Below are 23,131 nucleotides of genomic sequence, written 5' to 3'. Positions count from 1 at the left end.
GAAATATACAGCAAAACTTATTATAAATTGTTGTATTTAGATCTTCATCAGAAGAGATACCTCTGCCTGTTATACCTGGATTATCCAGCAAACCCTTGGATGCATCTAACCCTCACAAACAGGTGAATATCAACATAATATTTGTTTTTAAATAATTCAAAATCTAAACATTTATGATGTTTTTACCTTTCTTCAATTACTTTTCATATAAATATGTTTTTCTTTATAGGCTTAACTAACAAATTATACATTAGATCTCAAACTATATTTTTTTTAGCACAGCTTTTAAATTATTTTGACATCCCTGTTTTTTTATTATTTAGAATATGGAGGGTGTACGAGAATACAGGGAAGGTATTGACTGGACTAAAGGAAATGTTCTTGGCACTGGAGCTTTCTCAACTTGCTATCAGGAACGTGTTCATAATAAATGATAAAACTGAATAGAAAATTAATTTTGTTAGGGACAATAAACACTGAATAATTAAAAAGATTCAGTTTACAACTTAAAAAAAATATTTCATAAAAACCATTAAAAATTATATGACAAAAGCTTCTCTAAAATGGAGAACCAAATCGGTCCATTATAAGCTAAGATCCTATGGCTTTGACTGACTAACAAACATCTAAGACCCTTCTTATTGATTATGAACAACATTGGAACTCTAGGCGAGGGATGTAAACACTGGAACATTAATGGCGGCCAAACAGATTTCCTTCAATAGAACTTCAGACGAGGAAAAACAAAAGGTAAATATATTTATTTAACCCTTACTTAACCTAACTTAAGGGTATCAAAATTAGTTTATTTTAATTTTATGATCTTTTAAATGAGATAAAATGAGCATTTCAAACTGTGCTTAATTGCTTTATTCTATTTAAAATAATCATTTGTAAAACTTGTTCTTGAAGAATCCATCTATCTATCTAAATTATAAATTTTCTTACTACAGTTAAACAAGATATGATAAAAACTTGGGTTTTATAGGCATTCCATAACATGGTCCTAAACTGACGTTTCTTTAAAACTGCGCCTTAGGGCTTAAGTTCAGATTAATTAACTAAATCTACATTGAAAGTAGCATCACAAATAAAACGGATGGTAAATTAGTGTTGAAACATAATTAGTTGTAAGTTGGTTCTAATCAGAGAGAGAGAGAGTGGACAATGGGCTGTTTATTACACAAGTCCCAAAAGTTTTATAATAACGTTTTCTTATTCGTTTGCTAAACAACTTTGGGGACTTTTAATGGATTTTGATTGGTTTATTGAGTGTCAAAACGTTTCAATTATTAATTGCATTCAACAGAAGGAGTAATTTTGTGTATTAACATTAGGGATGTACATCAATTTATAGGCCATTAGCTTATCTCTTTAAATACTTGGGTTCTAATGCGTAAAATTTTATATTACATGTTCTAAAAATTAGCATTCTAAGATTGTTTGCTATATTTTTTAAAATACCTTAAATGCATGGACATAAAAAAATAGCACTATTAACTCAACAAAAAGTAAATCAATTTGTGTAGATCGCATTCTTTTACTTTTCTTTCTTATTTACATTCTAGATGTGTGTATTGTTTTTTTTTTATAACAGAGCTTAGATAGAACTCACATCAATCTCAAATCACAAAATCGAAAAGTGTATATTTCAACTTTAATAGTAAGTAACGCAGCAAGATTATCAATAAAAAAAATACTGTTATGTGTTTTTTGTTATAATAAAAATGAAATTAATATAACATTTTTAGAAAAAAAATTAAAGTAAAGAAATTCGGACATACTGACAGTTCTTTACAATAAAGTAGTTGCAAAGACACCAATTGCTGATAAGTCTAATGTTAACACCCTACCTTGCAGGCCTTCTAAATAACACAACTTTTTGCACTACTTTTGATCAGAGAGGGGAATTTAAAAAAAACATATGAATAAGATGAATAAAAATATGGATTATGATAGCATAAGTTTTATGCGACCAAATGTACTGTAGACAACCAACCTTTTGTCAGAAGGTCTTAGCTTTGAATGTAAATGATTGTATCTGTCAATTGGCCAAGGCAGTCTCCCCCCTCGTAGTTTTTTTTTATAGAAAATATGTCACTATCCTAGATTGTTTTTGTGCATGCTATTCTAATGGTAATGGTTAATCAGATTTAAACATATTCAGTTACAACATTTTACATGAGCTATGCAGCTTTTTGTTTGTAGCGCATCAGCTCTACAAATATGGCACGTCCTTCTTTGAATTTGACGGTTAGTCAGAAAACAGTCGTTGAAAAAAATATGTTATTAAAACTTTTCCTACAGTGAAATTTCTGTAATAAACACTATCAATTTTGTATTGAATATACACTAAAAATTTTAAGTACTGAAAATGTTTATTGGTCAGGATAACCGATACAATGCACATCTAATTTCACGTCTGTTATCATTTAAATAGAAAAGTTGGTAAAAGAAAAAAATCTCTAATGTCCCGTCTATTATTATTTAGATCGAAAAAATGGTAAAAGAAGAAATATCTCTAATGTCCCGGCTATTATTATTTAGATAGAAAAGTTGGTAAAAGAAGAAATATCTTTAATGTCCCGGCTTCAACATCCAAACATTGTGAGAATGTTTGGGGCAATTCAGGTAATTATATTGTACATGCATACCCTGTTCTATAAAGTTTTGCTTCTCTTACTGGGCCTGTAACTATTTATGTAACTAAGCGATTCTCTGTTGTTTGTAAATATAATCTATTGCTTTTTAGAAATGTATTTAGCAAATAATTTTGACTTATTTCACATCGTTTTGTGACCATTATGACTACAGCTACTGTAAATAATTGGTTTACTAAACTCATCAATGCATACCTAATAATTCATAAAATAATGTAATAGGTATTAGCCTTATGTGTTTGTCAGTTTGATCGAAAAAGAAATATTATCAACAAAAAAAACACTGAACGCTTCCAATAATATTGAGAAAATTTAAGAAGCCTGAATCTTGATTGTAAAAATAGAAAAGGAAAAATATAAAGTTTTAATATATTTTATTATTCTTTCAGGAAGGAGATTATATCAACGTATTTGAAGAATGGATGCCTGGTGGTAGCATAGCTGGACTACTTGATAAGCATGGTCCATTTACACATCAGGTAAACTTTACGATCTTCAGAACAGCCTTAGCTTCAAGAAAACTACAAATGTTTTAAAAGATAGGATAAGTGTCCAAATTTTTCAACCATATTTTATTTTACAGTAGGAATAATTTTGATAATTTTCTCTGGGGATTTATGTATATCAATTTATTATCCACAGTCTTATCCCTTTAGATACCTGCTTGTCCTCAACAAATTTTAATAACCTCGTTATTTTATGGGCGTAAAAAAATTTCGTTTTTTTATTGTGCTGTGCAAACTAACACTGTCCCAACATAATATATAATATTTATATCAACATAATATAGGTATGTTTTTATAGGTCATCATAAGCTACACTCGACAAATCCTGCACGGAATCCATTATCTCCATTCTAATGGTATTCTTCATAGAGATATCAAAGGTAATTTATATTCATAATCATTAATGGACATACATACGTTGGAGATAATTATAGAAAAGCTTTGTAATTAATAGAAATAATTACATGATGCCTAAACGTTTGAAACATACATAAAAGTATTAGAATATTTACACTATAACCTATATAATATCTACATATAGCTTTAGTTACATTCGGACTGGAACATTTTTTTTGAAAAATAGTTTACGTTGATGTATGTTTTTCTATTAAATACTTTAAAATTTTAAAAAAATGAATCGATAAGAAGAGATACCCATCCCTCCTGTTTCATTCATTTTTTTTACCTAAAAAGTTATTTTTAGTCATGCATGTATCTCTAACCCCTAAGGGCTTTATATATCCGGTGTCTACCAAGACTAACCTTCAAAATTTTTATTTTCTATAAAGTTTGTTTGTGGATTGATTTTAGTTAGAGGAAAGTTTTATTTTCACTTTTCAGTAAGAGATTATCTTAGAAATGAATATTCAAGTATAGAAGAAAATAAAAGTTTACTAATTTTATTAATCTGAAATATTTTTGTATAATATTTGTTCCTTGCGTTGTATTTAGAGACAAATTTGCATGGAAAGGATATTTATTTTAACAAGGCCCTAAAATCTCGGTTCTTTTAAATGGGTCGCAACTACACCTTTCTCTCCCCCCCCCCCCCCCCACAAAAAATAAATTCTTGATCATTAAAACCTTACTTTAATTTGTGAGCCCTTCAATGTTATTCCCCTAGACCCCAAAGAGGATAGAAATATGAGTTACTCAAAATAACAAAAAAGTCGTGATATATCGAAATGTTGTTATAAAATCTACATTTCCTGATGTTTACGTCGAAATAATATGATAAAATTAAGCTTTTCATTTCGTTTAAAACATTTCATGCCTTTATTGATCAATTCTTTTTTGAAGAAAATTAGTGTACTAATGCATCGATGGAGGATTTAATTCAGCCTCTTAACACAAAAAAAGGATTGCATATAAAGTTTGTATCACAGGGGAAAGGCCCAGAATTTATAATCATTTCTTTTATTTATACATTCCAATACAGATACACATATTTATCCACTATTTAGGCATAACTATTTATTAATTACATATTAAGCTACAATCATCTTTTTTAACTAATTTTACTGAAATGGTAACCATGGAGGGATGACAGGATTTTTAAATGTTTAAGGGGGGTAATATGCTTTATTCCAAAACTCCAAGATAAACATCTACTTAATAATCTTATACTATAACCAGAAGTCTGATTCATATAATGGTAATGTTTACCTATTAGATATACAATCCTTTCCAATGCCTGAATAGAATTTTAATTAACAATCTCTATATCTTGAAATAAAAAGAACTCTTATGCATATTTCTAAGAAATCGACATCTGTTAAGCCAAACTTAAGATGAAGACATCCATAGAGCGAAGCTTAAATAACCAGAAATGTTGACAAAAAAGTTTTTAATTGAACATATACACTGACTATTCTATGTTAAAATTAGTCCAAAGTTATCTATGACTTGTTCACGTCCTACTCTCATGTCCTAATTGTAGAAAGCTTCGCTTCAAATATAGTTTGTATTATTGAATGAATGAGAACCTATACATATATATTTGTATGTATGTTTAATATGTCTATACACTGTAAAAATCCATACTCAAATATAAAGTTTCTCATACACTTTTAAATATGAACTTTAGATCCAATAAGAAAGTCTAGAAATTTTTAAATTTTAAACTTAAAGAGAATCATAAAAATTTTCAGTATGGTGAAGGTTTCCTTTAACTGTTTAATGAAATTTTTATAGTTGAAATATCTTTTTTACAGTGCTTGTATATTGAGTGTTTTAAGTGTGTAGAGTCAAATATTTGTTTATTCAAGACACAAGGCATTAAATAGCTTTTTTCCCACTCTCAATTTCTCCTTAAAAATTCCCCATATTTTACAATCAGGGCTTTTAAAAAATAAGTGTAACTTGAATGCCAGTAGACACTTACTTACCTAATTTATTTCTTGATATACGAAAGCATAAATTCCATTGGTATTAGAAAAATCAACTTTGAACAACTTTGATAGGATAACTAAAAAAATCCTATATTATAAAGTGGTAAGGTTTGTTTATCTGAAGCTAAAGATCTCGGAAAATATTGATCTGAATTGTTTGTTCTTTTCAAGAAAGGTATATAAATGTCTTGGATGGTTTTAGGCTATTACACTGACCAAGACCTTCATGGAGACTATGGGAGAAGCAACTGGTTATATCAAATAGTGTTATATTTTGAAAAAAAAAGAAGATTAATTTCTGACTTAAATTAAAGATTTTTTTTCATTTGAGAGTATGACAAAAAGACATTCATAAAGACGATTTTAATTGTATAGTTGTGTTGTAGCTCACATCAAAACCAAAAATTCCGCAAAAACTTCATATTAACACAAAATTATAACAGGACCTTGAAAAGCAAATAAGTTTTTTTTATAGTAGCGTAATTACCAACTTAACTTAGTTGTGTAGACTATCGCTCTTACTAAGTACATGTCTACTTTATTACAGGAGCCAATTTGCTGGTAGATACGTCTGGCCACAATCTCAGAATTGCGGATTTCGGAGCTGCTGCCAGAATGATTGCCAATAATACTATTCAAGGTAGGAGTTATAAATGGATGGATATATATAATACGTGGATATATTGATAGGGGAAAATTTGTCGTTAATTTAGGTTGCAAATATGGACCTCATTTATTGGTCAGTTTATTCAACTAGTACGAGGAGAGAGGATTTGGTAAAGGGGGTGGATGGGGGTATTGTTATTTTAGTATCACAATATTCAAGGTTTTAGACAAGTTAAACGACTGCTGATGCTAATATCCAATTCATGGTGTAGAAAACCAACCTTTTGTATCTTAATTAATTCTCTTGAGAAAAGGGAAGTTTGCTTATTTTATATGAAATATACTTCCATGGCACCAAAAGTCTTTTTAGTAGACTCTTATATTATATCCCGGTGTCTTAGTTTGCTCCTTTCTATCAATACTTTTGCTATAAGGGTTAAAATAACAAATAATTTTTTCAGGCCAGTTTAAAGGAGACCTCCAAGGGACCATTGCCTTCATGGCACCAGAAGTGCTGAGAGGAGACTCGTATGGTAGGGCTTGTGATATCTGGTCTTTGGGTTGTACAGTTATAGAGATGGCGACAGGGAAGCCTCCCTGGGGTGCGGCGGATATTTCTAATCATCTCACGCTTATATTTATGGTAAGCTTTGTTATTATATTGTTATTTTCTTTGTAATATGACAGTCAACATGTTGCCAATATCCCCCCTTAAATTTGAAATTGGGAAGGCCTGTCTTCCTCTTTTTTTTAACTTCTTAATGTTTCACACACTCCCCCCCCCCCCCTGGTGAATTGCTGTGCACGCTACTAATTTTGACTATGCATGACAAATAGCCTTACTTTAATTGTGTTAAAAATTTTTGGTAATTGCTAGATTTAGTAATTTGATCATGAGAAAAAAAATGAAGGAAAAAAATACTACCTATTGATTATATATATTTTAGATTGCGTGCTCCAAAGAGCCGCCCAGTATCCCAGAAAACTTATCACCTGACCTCAAACAAATAACCTTGAGATGTTTGGAGATAGATGGAGCTAACAGACCAACCTCTATAGATTTACTTTTACATCCATTGCTTAACCAGTCGATGGATTAAAGTTCAGTGCCTTAAAAATTGTTTCCCTTTTAAAAAAAAATCCCCAATAAACTAATTATTAAATAAATCCTTATGCAAAAACTATTTTTTGATTACAGGCGGAAATTTTTTAAAAACAATAGTTTAAGGAAAATATAAGTTGTGCTTTTTTTGCATCTCTGTATCTAAAAATTTTACTTGTCCGTTAAAAAAAGCTGTACAGTAATGTAAGGATAGTTTTAATAAGTGGACATCTAGAGCTTTCAAACTTTAACTTGCTAACAATTCAATATTTTTGATAATAATTCAGAAGTTTTAAATTGTCAAGTTTTTTTTGAACGTCCTAATGTTAGATGTTGTGCACTGTACATATTTAGCTGTACAATATACAACTCTGTAAATAATTATAAACTATAAGCAATATTCAAATCAAATTATTGAGACGAGCTACAGTCTCATAAAAGCAACTTTTGTAACGTTTGAATTATCAAATTTTCTCTATTTTTACATTCTTGGATTAAAACGATTATAATTCTACTCTGTTGCTATAGTTTAAATGATTTGATTATAAGATATAGTTTTTACTTATCTCTCTATCTCATTTTGTGAGGTTTTTTGTTTGAGAGATTTTTTACATTTACCTTACCAGCCTTGAATTTTTCTGTTGTCAAAAATGAGCAATTTAGTTATATTTATCATAATGTTTCAATTAGAGACAGCGTACAGTGCCACCAAAAAATGACGCCATACAATAAAATTGACCAATGAGAGGCCAGTATACATTGTAATTGACCAATGGTAAAATTTATACGGGCCTCTCTTTGGTCATTTTTATTGTATAACGTCATTTTTGTGGAGGCATTTTACGCTGTTTCTCTCAATTATTCTTTGTTGTTATTAGAATAAAGATTGCTCATCCTATTTTTGATGATTTTACAATTTACATTTTTACCATTACACCCTGTATACTGTAAATATTATAATTATGTAGTAATATTTAGTAATTGTATCCATCTAAGCATTGATTATATTCTATATTATGGGTTTCTTAATGGTGCTGAAAATAATTGGTTGATTTGAAGTACATTAAACTTCAACAAAGTACTTAACAAAACAATCTTAGTTTTTTTTACTCCGATAAACTTTTTCCAGAAAATCTTACCACTATAACTTTAGAAATTTATAAATTAGAGCTTAAGACTATCTAAAAGATATGTAAATCAGGGTATACGGGTAGTCAAAATTAAATTTTTGTTGATGGATACATATTATGTTATTAAAATGTGTATATTATATACATTATTTATAGTATGTAAACTTAAGTGCTTATAAAGTAATCAAAATATAATCTGCCGTCCGCGTTAAAACAATCACCCGAATATTTTTTTTAAAAATCACATTTTTCATATGCATCATTTTTAATATTTTAAAAAATTAATTCAATGCAATTTTTCTCGGGTTTTTAAATAAAATATTTTTCATATCACTCTGTGAGAACTTTAAAGACTGTTGAATTTTCAGAAATAATAACATTAATGTAACTTTTATACAATAATTATGTATTATCATGTATCTACTATTTATGCTAATATTGTATAATGTATAATATAGTTAAAGTTGTTATTTTAAAAATCCGTATTTTGCAGTTAAACAAAAATTCTTACAGAAAAAATATTTTTATTGTTTTACCTTTTTTGTTTTATTTGACCTTTGATCTCAATTTTAAGCTTTTGATTATCTATTTATTTTCTAACACTAATCTAAAAAAATAAACCAAGTGCCATAAACTTAATTTGAGCATTAATCTTTTATCTTTTTTATTAAGCTTTTTTTTAAAATGTAAAAATTTAGAATTGTAATCGCCATTTTTAAAATAAAAATCAAATTTCATTTAATAATTGTTTATTAATTAAATTTGTAGATGGTATAAACAGTTAAATTTTTAATTATCACAGATATAGATAATACGTATTTCTATAATTTAAGCTTTAAAATTTTCCATGAAATTTTCTAGGTAATCTATAATACAAAGTAGCTTGATGTCTGTCCGTCTGAAGCTTAAGATCTCAGTAACTGCAGAACCGATTGGGCTCTACTTTTCAGGGATTATACCTACTGGTCCTGTGATGGTTTTAAGCTATTTTTTTGGGGGATGGGACAAACCCAATCCCCCCCCCTAAAGACAAAAAAATTCGCACCCCCATTTTTTTTTATTGCAGAAGATTTCCTTGGTCCTTTTTTTTGCAGGAGATTTCACCTTAATTTTTTTTGATCACCTCTTGGGGAAAAGCACAGGCACAGAAGGGCGAAGCCGCTAGTTAATTAATAATAAAAGGGAGGATTAAGGTTTTTTTTCCATAAAGTTTTATATAGTCCAATGTCTTTTGTCTTTGATGAGGAATGGAGGGTGGTTGGTCTTATTACTTCCCCGGACGAACCCCAAACTGTCCCAGTTTTGCGCAAGACGATTCCTGTGACGTCATATAAAAAGGGAAGGGGGGAAGAAAATCTCTTCCCTTTTCTTCCATCTCTTTTGAAGATAATTTCTTCCCCCCTTCCCTTTTTCTTTCCCGAAACGTATATGACATAACTGGAATTGTCTTGCTCAAAACTGGGACAGTTTGGGGTTCGTCCTCCCCGTGTAAATACAAAGTTATAATAAGCTACTTTTAATTTAAGTGAAGACACATAAACTCTAACTCTAAGGTGTTAGCACTCCCCCTACGTACATACATACATACATCGTTTATAAGTACTCATTTTTTCTAACATTTACGTTAAACAGTTATCTTATAGATTGGGAACCTGTCTTTTGTTTAAGTAACTATATCAAATTCTAAATATTACTATAAATATATCCTTTTTTACAAAATCAAAACTTTCTATTGGCTTCTTTGTTTAGCTTGTGGTTTGAGTAGGCAGGGTTTCTTGAACATTTGAGAACCTTCACGAATCCATTTATTTGCAACTGAAATAAAAAAAAATTAAATCATAATTAAAATGAATTATTAACTTTTAATCGATATTCTAACATTTGCCATAATACTAATAGTACTTAAAAACATACTTAATATTTATGTTGATATGATAAAAATAATTCTACATGATCTACAATATAATTACAAGCATTTATGCCCCAGCGACAAGAGGCTCTTTATTGTTAAGGGTAGAGAGGGGGCAAAAGTAAGCCTATAACTAAGACTAATTTTCAAGAAATAGCCTAAAACCATCAATCGGTTAAATGGTTATAAAAAGCTTGAGCTTCAGTCATAAGAACTTTTACTACTTTTTTTACTTTTCATTGATGAGGTCATTTAATTTTACTTTGCTTTAGGTAAAGGTTTTCTCTTTAGAACCACTCTTGTACTATGTTCTTTTTGTCTGAAGACATTTTTACGTAACATATTTTTTCAAAAGAGTTTTTAAATGTAGACTGAAATAATTATGATAAATTTTAAAATTAATGACTTCCATCAAAATATTACACAGATGCGTGTTAACATCATTTATCACAAATTAGAAACCGTAAGAAATACAATTTATAAACACCATGCAGTCTGATAAAACAAGGATGATAACATCCAGAAAAGTTACGTTCAATGAATCAGTTGGAACAGGGGCGTCCAAGTTTTTATTTTGGGGGGGGGTAATTCGGTTTTGGAGGGGGTAAAATGGCGCGCGAAGCGCGCCGAAAATTTCCCCCCCCCAAAAAAAAATTTTTACCCCGGGGGTAAAATTTGCTTGGGGGGGGGGGTAATTACCCCCCATGAAATCTGTTGGCAGGGGTAAAATTTGTTTACCCCCCCCAAAATTACATTTTAAATTGTAGGCCTTACTGTTAGAGAAATGAACTGTACATGCCAAGTTGGATATCAAGAAGAATATTAAAATAATATGCCTAATTTAATGAAAATAATTATCCGTCACCAAAATTTACCCCCGGGGTAAAATTTCTGGGGGGGTAATTTAAATTTTATAAAAAATTTAGTATTAAAAATGCGCGCGAAGCGCGAAAAAATTTTTTTTTGTTAGAGATTTTCTATTTTGGGGGGGGTATTTACCCCCCCCCCCAAAATTACATTTTAAATTGTAGGCCTTACTGTTAGAGAAATGAACTGTACATGCCAAGTTGGATATCAAGAAGAATATCAAAATAATATGCCTAATTTAATGAAAATAATTATCCGTCACAGACGGACGTTCCGACCCTAATTATAGAAAAGCTTGGCTTTTAGTAAGAAGTGTTAGATAATATCTTAAGGGCTGCAGTACCCTTATAAAGGATGACCTATATTGAAAGAAAACTAGATGCATATTGTGTAAGTTTCAGATTACAAATTATTAAATTTTTTGTTTTGCTGTTATTAAACTTAAAAATGCATGACCTTGTTACGGCTCATATATCTAAATTAACTTCTAAGCTTAAATTTTCTATTTGTTGATTTCTTAATTGTTAAAATTGAAGGATATTTGAAAAAGAACAAGAACATTTATTTCAACAGTTGAGCAATCATAAGATTAAAATTGTTAAATGATTCATGACTCTTATTCAAGAATAAGGAAAAATCATCAATAAAACACTTCAGAATTTGGCACCCAATCTATTATACAAATTTAATATAACGGGACAAAACATTGAAATTCTTTTTTTTATTGAGAACCTGTAAACCTAATTTAATCTTGTTACTGCTTGAATTAAATTGTCTAATAATTGTCCTAATTTAAGCAAAGCATCAAAGTTGGTCACAGATCATAAAGTTTTTCAAACATGCCACAATACTGACATTGTTACTTACATACAGATCATTTTTCTTTGTCAAAAACAAACTTAAATTTTAAAAATTTTTGCACTTAAAAAGGGTTGAAACATAGTCAAATCTTAAGTCTAACTTGTTTTCCTATAAAAGCTTAAACAATGTTCACCCTTCAAATAACTTATTAGCATTCCATCATATCTAGGTCCAATTGGTTTAATATTTTTTATGACATTTACATTAGACAGAACTAATACTTTTATCTCGCTACTAGCGGCTGCGGTTCTGAATTCGATGAAGAAGATTTTGAAAGAAAAATAGCCTAAAACCATCTTCAGACATCTATAAAAGCTTCCTCAAAACGGAAAAATCAACTGATTATTGAGATATTAACAGACAGAAAATAACAACCTTACTACTTTTTATAACACTTCTCATTATGATAACATCTTACCCCATTTGGTTCCATAGAGTACAGGGCAAGCTCCGTGAAGGGTCAGCCTGTCTGGAGATCCGTCTGGTAGCAGATTGTACCTGAATTTAAACAGTATAATATTACAACTAATTTTGCTATGCAAGGTTAAGTACCAACTATTTTCATTTGTAACAAAAAGGTTGGGTATACTATATTTTTCTTGTGCATGTATTCTGAAAAAAATTAAAGGAAAATCTTTTTAAAGATAGTAAATAATTTTACTAAAATTTGCTTTCTCATTATAAGTAATAATTTTTTAATTCAATTTAACAAATCTGTCTAAAAGAACTAAAATTTCATTTGACAAGCTAAAAAGAACAAAGCCTATAGGCGTAATTGTTTGACTTTCCTCTGATACTTACCAAAAAACTGCAGAGCCAAGTGTAGGTTGTATACCAGCCCCTATTCTTGGGAATACTGTTCTTCCACCCTCTCCAACCTAAGCAAATATTTAGAATTTATTTCCATTCTCTTAAAGAGGTCCTTTACATATATTTTCAAGGAGCTTTAAAGACAGCTTCTTTCGACACTTCAATTAAAAAAAATTAAAGGTATATTTCATATTGTTTAATACATTTGAAAATTCACTTTTTTTACAAATTTCCTAACAATGATTTAATTTGTAGGTTTTCACGTGTCCTTCAGCCGCCAAAAAGTGCTAAAAAATCTAATATATAAAAATATTTTTTATCCATTAACTTTTACACGAACAACTAGTTAACATCACCCCTTCACCCCCTTGGCCCCTCCAAGCACAAGTAACTTACCTTTGATAAATAAAACATCCATGTTGCTATTCTGTCTCCAATAAATATATTGTTTGGTGAATATATCATCTGAAACATTTTAACATATTTAAAAAAAACTTTACTGAGTAGGTATACTCAACTAAAGGAGGTAAGGTGTCTCTCTGTCCTTTCGTTAGAATCTCCATAACAAGTCAGGGAGGAAGGGGATATTGGGTTGTTTATTAAACTAGTCCCCAACGTTTATGATAACTTTGGGGAATATATTGAATTTTTATTGGTTGGTTAATTCATTAATGAGTGTTAAAACGTTTCAACCACTAATTGTAAACTACAGATTGGGTAATTATGTGAATCAGCATTGTGGAATGTGGATGTACAATGTACATCTATTTTTTCGGTCATTGTCTTACCCCTTCAGAAACAAACTCCCCTTCAATGAAAAATCGTTGAACCAGCTACCCGCCCCACAAACAATTAAACAGCGAACAAATAAAAATGCATTAGAATACTGACAAATAAATGAATTAGTAAAATGTAAAAAACTTACATAATCTGGGTCTTTATCCTTCATAACATAATCAAAATGTGGACTGTAATGACCTCCATTCATATAATTAGCAACCTAAAGTAATATAAGTTTTTAAAAGTTAAAATTAAGATTTACATTTTTAACAATAAAACTTGATTCAAGGTTTATAGGTTAAGAAAACACTGAATTAAATTATAAAACATCATCGTGGAAAGAAAACGAAGTAGGGGGTTTTGTCGTATATTCATAGTAACATTTCTCTATTGATAGCCCCTGCGGGAGGCTCTAACTCTGCGGGGCCAAATTTCTAACCCTACATGGCAATCATTAACATTTTCCTAACCTAACCTAAAATAACTTATCAAAAGCTACTGAAAAAGCTACATAAAAGGATAAGTATATCAAATGCTTTGCTGATATCATGGAAAACCTCCGTAAAAAATCTTGATCAGAAGTAATTACGATATTATGGTGAAATATAGTAAAAAACAGAATGAAATAAACCTGTAATAGTTCAGCATCATCTTTGCCTGTATCTGTATTCAATTTTGTTACCATGGCAATTCTTTTCCCTAACCTAAATTAAAATATGAAAGTAAACAGCTTTTTAGAAATAATTTACTTTAAATAGAGGATGATATTGATGGGAAACAATAACTTTATCTAGAAAGGGTAGATATTATAGGTACTTTAATCAAAAAAGACAAAACTAAAATGAAAATATTATCATAAAAAAAGTTTTACAACATTATCAAATTAAAATTAAGCAATTTCTATACAATCATCTGCGATAAACTAAAAAGTCATAAGTAAAAATAGAATTATTTAGCAGAGCAGTTCTTCAATTTAATCATGTAAAACATACAATAAAAGCTCTATCAAGCAAAAGAAACAAATAAATGCTTACTTTTGTACAACTTTATGCTCCGCATCATCCAGCCATCCAGTTTTACTCGTCCTTGTTGAGGATACCTCGTTTCCACCCCTGTGGCCGCCCATCACTTGAGATCTTGTCAACTGTAAAAAAATTATACTTTTGTTTAAAAGGGTAAAAATTCTACATTTATGTCTGTCTGTCAACCACTAAATATCTATTTAGATAGACTTGTTTCTTCGGGTATAGTCCCCTTCGTGGCAACGCTCCTTAATGGGCGTTTCTTCGTTTTTTTTCACAGTAGCTTTTCTCCTACTGCGGGCCAAATGCCTAACCCTGTGGGGCAATCACCTAACCCAATATAACCTAACCTAATCTAAAATAACCTATCAAAAGCCAAAAAAATACGACGAATCGCCCTTTAAGGGGCGTTACCACGAAAGGAACTATTCCCGTTCTTTTTGGTGAAGCTTTCATGCAGGTTCTATATTTTAAATATTCTGATCCTAGTAACTTTTAATGCATAATTTTGGTCATAATGTTGACGTAAATTTCCGACAAAATAATATATTGTGGTAGAATTTCTGTATACCATAGTAATTTGTTTTCTAGTGTGGCTTTGAAACCGATTGATATACACTGGGTTAGTACCGGTTCTCAGCCATACTGACAAATTATGTATTGCATTGTATTAAACACACTTCCACGAATATTAAAATATAAATCATAAAATTAAAACCAGTTTTGATTTTGATATCCGTGGAAAGGTGACTATATTACGTTGCGATAAATAACTATCAAAACACTGATACTTACATAAGGTTTAGCTTGGGTTTTAATTTCTTCCAATTCTGGTTCAGTAACAATTTCATGGAATAATAATATTTCTGGATAATCATGAACAACCTCCATCTAAAATATTAATATCATTATCACAATGGTTCAGTAACAATTTTATGAAATAATAACATTTCTGGATAATCATGAACAACCTCCATCTAGAATATCAATATTATTATGATAATGGTTTAGTAATAACTTCATAAAATAATAATATTTCTAGATAATTATGAACAACCTCCATCTAGAATATAAATATCATATTATTAGCCTTTCAGGAAGAAAGGCTTATTTGAGATACACATAGGTCCATATGTGTTGTGTTAGGTATACAGTTAGATATATTTTTAAAAGCGAAGCTTTTCTATAATAAGGGTCGGCCCGTCCGTACGTCCGTCCGTCCGTCACGTATAGCTTTTTTCGTTAATTTAGGCATGTTAGAATTGTCCTATCGATTTCAAATTTTGCATGGTGATTCTTTTAAATTGATCTCATTTTTGGTATATTGATTTCTGGGACGACAAAGTATAATGTAATAAGTGAAGCAACTCTATAATCAAGTTCTAAAAATGTAAGTATGTCCATAAACATTATCCTGAATCAAGCAGTTTTTCAACAAATTTACTTACAATTTTGCTTTGACTCTTATAAATTTATATTATGATTATTCCGTTCTGACACTATACAAGTGTTAATGTCCGTTTGTCCTACCGTTTTAGTGCTTCGCTTTTATGGATGTTGTCATCCTTGTTTTTATACAACCCTTTCGTTGCATGCCAATATTATGAATACCATATCTTTAAAGTTAATATGTTGACCTATTGGTTGACAAAGCGGAAGTAGGTAACATTTTTTATGCCTTTAGCCTATAGCTATCGAGTATTATAAAGGCATAAAAATTATATTATAAAGTCACTGTCTAAAAATTCTAATACCTTGACTGGTTGAAGATATAGAAATGGTTCATCTCTGTGGGTATAGGAACATTTCAGATTCTTCACAACAGCATCCTAAAAAAAGAATAAAGGTTCATAAAAGTGGGGGGGGGGGGGGTTTAATGCAACCATCTCGTAATCAATGTATAAATGGCACTTAAAATTCGAATTTTGATCTAAAATTCTGCATGAGTAATCCTTGGTAGGTCTATTTTGCCTAAATCGAACAAAAACGTTGAAAAAGTAACGGCTAACGGCTCAGCCGTTTAGCCGTTTTTTGGCTATTTTAAGGGCAAATCTGTCATAAATTACGTAGAAATCAACTTTTTGAAACATATTTTTGCTTTAAATCATGTGAAATGATACAAAAACAACATTTTCAGATTTCTAGTACCAGCAACTACCGGCTAGAACCGTTTGAAAACATTTTGGAGCAGAAAATAGTATTATGTGGAGATAGGTTTCGTAGTGATTTGCATTGAATAGCCCAAAAAATGGCTAAACTGCTGAGCCGCCAGCTGTTAGCCGTTATTTTTCCAATTTTTTGTTCGATTTAGGGAAAATGGACCTACCAAGGATTACTCATGCAGAATTTTAGATCAAAATTCGAATTCTAAGTGCCATTTATACATTGATTACGAGATTGTTGCATTAACCCCCCCCCCTTATTTTAAATTTTAGAAACTTACAAGTGATTGAAATATCTAAAATGTATGTTTAAAAAGGTAGGTTAGGTTTTTCTTAATAGCAATGCATACTTAACAATATATTGAAATGTTTGCCTACCTGTCTCAGTTCCTCTCCTCTGCAGAGAGCCGCAAAATTGAAAGAATCATCATCCCCTCCGAATTTTGCCAAGTCAGTCTGGTTTCTAAAATTGATATTATACACTAGAGTTATGAGGAAAAAAGTTCTGTCCTCACTAGAGCGTTTGTTAATACGTTCATCAGTAAAGGTTGTAAAAATGCTTCTTAACTATTTAAAAAAAACATAACCAAAGTATTTTATTATTATTGAATAGTTGTAACTCCTTAAGGAGAGTTATTTGTAAAGCTTCTTCGAAGATAAATTTCAAATAATTACTCTTAATAATCTCTTTTGTTTGCGGAAAATACAGTTATAGTAAGTTCAATTTTATACCAATTTTATTTATAAAAGTCTAGTGTATAATTTGACCAAATTTCTGAAGGTCTTTAAAAACACTAAAGTGAGTTAGAAATTTATTTCTTAAAAAACTCACTAAACCTAATTTATTGATGTGATAAATAAAGGGACAGGCCTTAATTAATGTCCTTTAAAAGTAACCGGTTGTCTAATTGTGTTTAAAAAAAGATTCGCAAACCGATGAACCAATATGATTCCTATCTACCGTAAAGCTTCCTCAAGGGCTAGAAAAAGTTTTTAACTAGAAACAACTCCCCTGAATATTTTTTCTCGTTTTCTTTTAAAACTAAAGTTGAAAGTGGTGGGTCAACTCCACCCCGCCCCCTCAGAGTCTGTTCTGTACCACACGATCCTACTAACTGATGTAATACAAAGACATGCTATATACCTGACTACTTTAGATTTCCTAGTAGAATACAATTTATTTCTCTGTTCCTGCGGGGCCTCTTCATAAACTGGGCGTGGAAATAAATATTCTCCTTTCTCTCCCCGCACAACTCTTTCATCGTGCTAAAACAAGAATAATAATATCAATGAACAGTGGGGCAAATATTAATAAACAGGCCTATGTTAAATGTTAATGAATTATGTATATGGTAAGCCAAAAAGTTCCTAGATGGCGACGACCCGCAAAAATGTTTTATCACCCTAACTATGCCACATTGTGAAATGTAAAAAAAAATTGAAAAAACGACAAAATAGATATTTTACTTTTTGTCATATTATCACTGTATTTTGGCTTTTTAATTTTAAATATCTTTGGATTATGTAACATTCTGCTCCCCTCCTCCTTTTGTTAAATATTATCCTTATAACTTTCTTAATATTTTGTAAAAAGACGATATACAGTTAATATTTGATTTTTTTGATAATTGATTTTTATTTGGCTCGTTTTACTTAATTTTGCTGACCCTTAATACCCTCCGCCAGAGGCTAGGGGCGAATCCAAATCTATCGCCACTCATCCTTCCATTTAAAATACAGAGCCAATAAAACCTACATATTCTACAAGAACTTATAACTTTTAGTAATTCCAATAGTTTTTAAATGTATTGGTATGATTATTTCTTTATTAACAGTTCAATGTACTTCATATTTTTTTGTATAGTAGCTGCGCTACTAGAGTGAACAGTGATATGAATTTAATATCACAAAAAATTCTTAAATTCTTAAATAGTTAAATTAAACAACAAATATTTAATTGTTTTTTTTTTATCGGGAATTAGTGATTAGATTGATTTCCCCATTCCCAAATATTTCTAAAAACTTTTACTATAAAGACATAGAACATTAAAACTTTCAACCTTCAAATTGTCTTTTTAGTGACACTGCACTTTTAAAAAAAAATTTAGGACATTTGCGTTTATCTTGAATCTATAAGAATACCTAATAATTGGTAAACAACCATTGGACCTTTGGCATTAATCTTTTATTTTCAAGAATGTTTTTAAATGACAAACTGAATTAAGTTTCTCAGGAATAGAAACATTATTTTAGAAATCAAATAAAAAGGGGAGGGTTATGTTGGCTCAATCTTAGGTTAAAAATTACAGCGCACTTTTATATAAAAAATTTTCTTTAATTTCTTAATATGCTGTAAAATATAACAAAACTTTGCAATGCACTAAAATGATTAAAATAAATTTAAATTGAAGGCCATATGATGGTGTATTGAAATATGATGGTTAAGATAATAAAATAACCGATAATTCAATTTTTCTGCCAAATTTTTGCAATAATTGTGGATTATTTAGCACACACGCTTAAGCCAACAGTGGCCACCACTAATATTGTCAATGTTTCGTAGGGTTGACTTTCCGACAGTTGTATGTTTTCATTCTGCCATTTTGGGGGGTCTTGTGTAAATGAAAATAATTTTAAAAAAAGTTAAAAAAAGGGTAAAAATTATAAAGAATCCGAAGAATATGAATATTTGCTATATTTAACTCTTGATGTTACAGATAGTTGTCCGCGAATACGTAAATTAACTACTTTGTTTGTGTAGAATTTATTAATCATAACAAATGAGTAAATCTAAATTATATTTTCTGAAGGGAAGGAAAGAACTTTTAATCTACAGCCCATTCTTTCCACATTCAATAAGAGCAAGCTCCTAGAAGCATCTAGAGGCATATAAAATGAAGGAATTAATTCAATTTCTCGTATGCATTCGAATCCGGTGAATAGGAACCGGTTCTCATCCATACGAAAAAAATATGTCTAGCATCGTATTATATCCAGCTTTCTACGAATATAAAATTGTACAATCATAAGATTAAACCAGTTTTTTAAGCCGGTGTCTTCAGTACCTCGGGGCTAAAAAAAACTAGTTTTAATCTTATAATTGTACATTCTATATCCGCGGAAAGCTGTTTATAATACGATGCGAGAAATAACTATTATCATCGATTGTTCTTTCCCAACATCCGTGGTTTTCTTATTCAGCTATGCATTCAAGAAAATGACTTGCGGGAATTATAATTCTTTGCATTTCAGCCACTTAGCGAAGCTACTCCATAATTACCCATATCGTTCAAGGAAATTGAATAATAAATAGTAACAAGGATGACAACATCCATAAGTAGCGAAGCACAAAAAATCGTCGATGGGAATACGTATAGGTAGATTTCAAAGGTTTTTACTAAAATCAAGAATAGATTTATTGAATAAAATAAACATGAAACCTTGTTTTATTTTGCATGATGACGATGGTCAAAGTAAATTATATTTAAGATGCTCATAATAATGGGAAAAATTATTTTGATACTGATATCCCATAAAAGTTTGAAAATTGCATCAAAATAAACAAAGATATGGGGAAATATGTAAAACATATAAAATAGCCAAAAACCTGATAAAAGGCAGTCTGGCCGTCATGGTTGTTTTATTAAAACGACAAAAAAATTAATTTTTAAATCCTGAACTTAAAAAATTTGGAAAATCGGACCATATACACTGAAGATATGGAAAAAAGTGTTAAAAATATAAAAATAGCCTAAAACCTGCCAAAAAGGCAGTCTGGCCGTTATGCTTATTTTGTTTAAAAGACGGGAAATTTAATTTTGATATCTACAACTGAAAAACTTTGAAAATCGGACTATAAACACTGAAGATATGGAGAAAAATGTTATATATATAAAAAAAACAGCCTAAAACCTGCTAAAGAGGCAGTCTGGCCGTCAAGATTGTTTTCTTTAAAAGACGGGAAATTTAATTTTGATATCTATAACTGAAAAAAATTTGAAAATCGGACCATAAACACTAAAGATATGGAGAAAAATGTGAAAAATATAAAAATAGCCTAAAACCTGCTAAAAAGGCAGTCTGGCCTTCATGGTTGTTCCTTTAAACGACGGGAAATTTAATTTTGATATCTGTAACTGAAAAAATTTTGAAAATCGGACCATAAACACTGAAGATATGGAGAAAAATGTGAAGAATATAAAAATAGCCTAAAACCTGCTAAAAATCGGTCCGACCGCAAATGATGTTTTATAATCAATTGTGCTCCTTAATGATGGGAATGTTGTCAAAAAATTTCAGCATTCTATCATTTATAGGAGCTGAGTAAATCCCATTTCCCCCATAGCGTTACGGACTGACTGACGGACTGACGGACTGACGGACTGACGGACGGACAAAGTGAATTATAGAGTAGCTTCGCTACTAAAAACAAGGAGAAAAATAATTTTACGGTAAAATCAATTGATAATTTAAAACATATAAAATCAAAATTTACTTAAGGTAAAATCAATTTATAATTCAAAACATCAAAATGTTCTAAGGGATGAGAGAGAAAAAATGGCATAGAACCACTGTATATGACTTAATGTTTTCCGAAATTGAACAAACCATATGGATAATCTTTTCAAAGAAAAACATGAAAACGTGAAAGCAACTTTTTGCAGAAGTTTTGAACACAATCATCCTTGTTGTTATAAGCATCGAATGTGCAGATAATTATAATTTGCAGGGTTGCTGTAAAATAATAATAATAGGGAAAGATATTTAGAAGAAAAATATTCTCTGACTTGACTATAAACCTGCTTTTATTTACAAGGGCTCGGCAGTTGAGGTGTGTCGGTTGCAGAGTGTCTAGCAAATGGTGTATCAGTTGAATTTTGTGACTACTGATTGTCAAAAAAAAATAGCATTGCAGATTTAGATACATATAAAAAATTACCAGCGGATGCGGTTTGGACGAAATTTTGGCAGAAATATTGATTTTTATCTTGGATTTATCTATGAACATTAATAAATATCTTTTTCTGTATAATGTCATTCTCTTGCTGGCAATGACGGACAAATATGCTAGTACATATATATACTTTCACCTTATTTGGAGAAAAAGTTAATGTGCAAAAAGTATGGCGAAAATTATATTTCTGTAAACAAAATATATATCATTTTCGATGCATAATCAGGGGGGAGGGGATATTTCAAATGATGAAAATCTACCTTACCACCAATTTTATCCGAGTATGCCTACAAAAATAAAATAATAAATTACCTCTTTTGCTGCATGATCTAAAAATTGGCGAACTTGATCCTGAAAGAGATTTTTATGATAAACAGTATTTGTGAATTTTGAATTAAGAAGAACTAAAATGCGTTGTTATATTAAAAGCTGTAATTTTTTTTCAATAATTGCTTTGTGAAAAGATAAAATTTAAAATGTATGTATAGAAAATTAATGTACTTGTATTCTAGGTTGGGGCCGATATCAAATTATCTTTCATTATCAAATCCCTTACCTTCAATTACACACATACAACATAAGATCACATTTGTAATTGAAGTCATAATTGATTGATCTTTTTTGTGCCTTTTTCAATAGAGACTTCTAAATATATCAAAGAGACTAATAAATATATCAAAGAAGATCTTGAAAGTATAAAAAAATACAATGATAAGAAACATACCTGTGAAACTGTAGAATTATTTTCTTCTCCCGCCAAATGCCATGCCTCTTCAAACCATTCTATGCTGCGGGACAAAATTCCCGCGTTAAAGCAATGCTTCCCAATAAACAAACAATCCTAAATAAATACAAATTTTTTCTTAGTATATTATTGAAGTATTTAGAAAGTAAACAGTAAAAAACCAAATTCATTCTTCACTTCATATGTCACAAGTATGACATTATTAGTTAGATTAGTTGGAATGCCATGGCTGTCATGGAGGTGTAACCCACTGTCTTTACATTTTAGACTCGCAGACATGTCGTGCAATCAAAGTATTGGTTGATTTTATAATGTTGTCTAATTGGTTGAAATTGTATGACACAAAATAATGCACCATAACTACCATTTACAATTTATCCGTTAAATAATTTAGTAAAATAATCATCTTTAATAAATTGCAATTTATATAACGCATTCTTTATTATCTTTTCATAAAATACAAGTTTTTAAATAGCAAAGCTCGAAGCTAACGTATTTAATCAAAACGCGAACAGTTAAGTTGTACAAAATGTTGAATAATTAGTAATTGTAACGTTAAAACAAAGTATATCAAGTTACATCAAAGCTTAGTGTTTGTGTGTTGTGATTGCGAAGAACAAAGAAGTT

The 23,131-nt window shown here is 30.2% G+C and overlaps 2 protein-coding genes across 2 annotated transcripts in view; one reads left to right on the top strand and one right to left on the bottom strand.

Annotated features, from left to right (window-relative positions):
* Positions 1-7,370, top strand: part of LOC145313503 (mitogen-activated protein kinase kinase kinase 1-like) — a 41,584-nt gene extending 34,214 nt beyond the window's left edge. Inside the window, exons 20-28 of the mRNA XM_080152940.1 lie at positions 41-122; positions 324-414; positions 671-750; positions 2,548-2,631; positions 3,050-3,139; positions 3,465-3,546; positions 6,104-6,196; positions 6,624-6,805; positions 7,110-7,370. Coding sequence (XP_080009066.1) covers positions 41-122; positions 324-414; positions 671-750; positions 2,548-2,631; positions 3,050-3,139; positions 3,465-3,546; positions 6,104-6,196; positions 6,624-6,805; positions 7,110-7,262 — 937 coding nt within the window. The 3' untranslated portion in view covers positions 7,263-7,370. The remainder of the gene's footprint in view (positions 1-40; positions 123-323; positions 415-670; positions 751-2,547; positions 2,632-3,049; positions 3,140-3,464; positions 3,547-6,103; positions 6,197-6,623; positions 6,806-7,109) is intronic.
* A 1,012-nt stretch (positions 7,371-8,382) lies between these two features.
* LOC145313504 (prolyl 4-hydroxylase subunit alpha-1-like) overlaps positions 8,383-23,131 on the bottom strand; it is a 28,642-nt gene continuing 13,893 nt past the window's right edge. The window contains exons 7-19 of the mRNA XM_080152941.1: positions 22,484-22,600; positions 22,072-22,110; positions 17,950-18,071; positions 17,184-17,268; positions 16,398-16,472; positions 15,439-15,534; positions 14,656-14,765; positions 14,253-14,325; positions 13,767-13,841; positions 13,238-13,306; positions 12,833-12,909; positions 12,450-12,529; positions 8,383-10,209 (exon numbers count right to left, since the gene is read on the bottom strand). Coding sequence (XP_080009067.1) covers positions 10,124-10,209; positions 12,450-12,529; positions 12,833-12,909; positions 13,238-13,306; positions 13,767-13,841; positions 14,253-14,325; positions 14,656-14,765; positions 15,439-15,534; positions 16,398-16,472; positions 17,184-17,268; positions 17,950-18,071; positions 22,072-22,110; positions 22,484-22,600 — 1,104 coding nt within the window. The 3' untranslated portion in view covers positions 8,383-10,123. The remainder of the gene's footprint in view (positions 10,210-12,449; positions 12,530-12,832; positions 12,910-13,237; positions 13,307-13,766; positions 13,842-14,252; positions 14,326-14,655; positions 14,766-15,438; positions 15,535-16,397; positions 16,473-17,183; positions 17,269-17,949; positions 18,072-22,071; positions 22,111-22,483; positions 22,601-23,131) is intronic.

This window comes from Acartia tonsa, chromosome 3 (assembly GCF_053477335.1).
Source record: "Acartia tonsa isolate MP-2025a chromosome 3, ASM5347733v1, whole genome shotgun sequence".
In the NCBI taxonomy this organism is placed as follows: Eukaryota; Metazoa; Arthropoda; class Copepoda; order Calanoida; family Acartiidae; genus Acartia; species Acartia tonsa.
The sequence above is the reverse complement of the archived record's forward strand: the minus strand, read 5'-3'. Positions and strand labels throughout refer to the sequence as shown.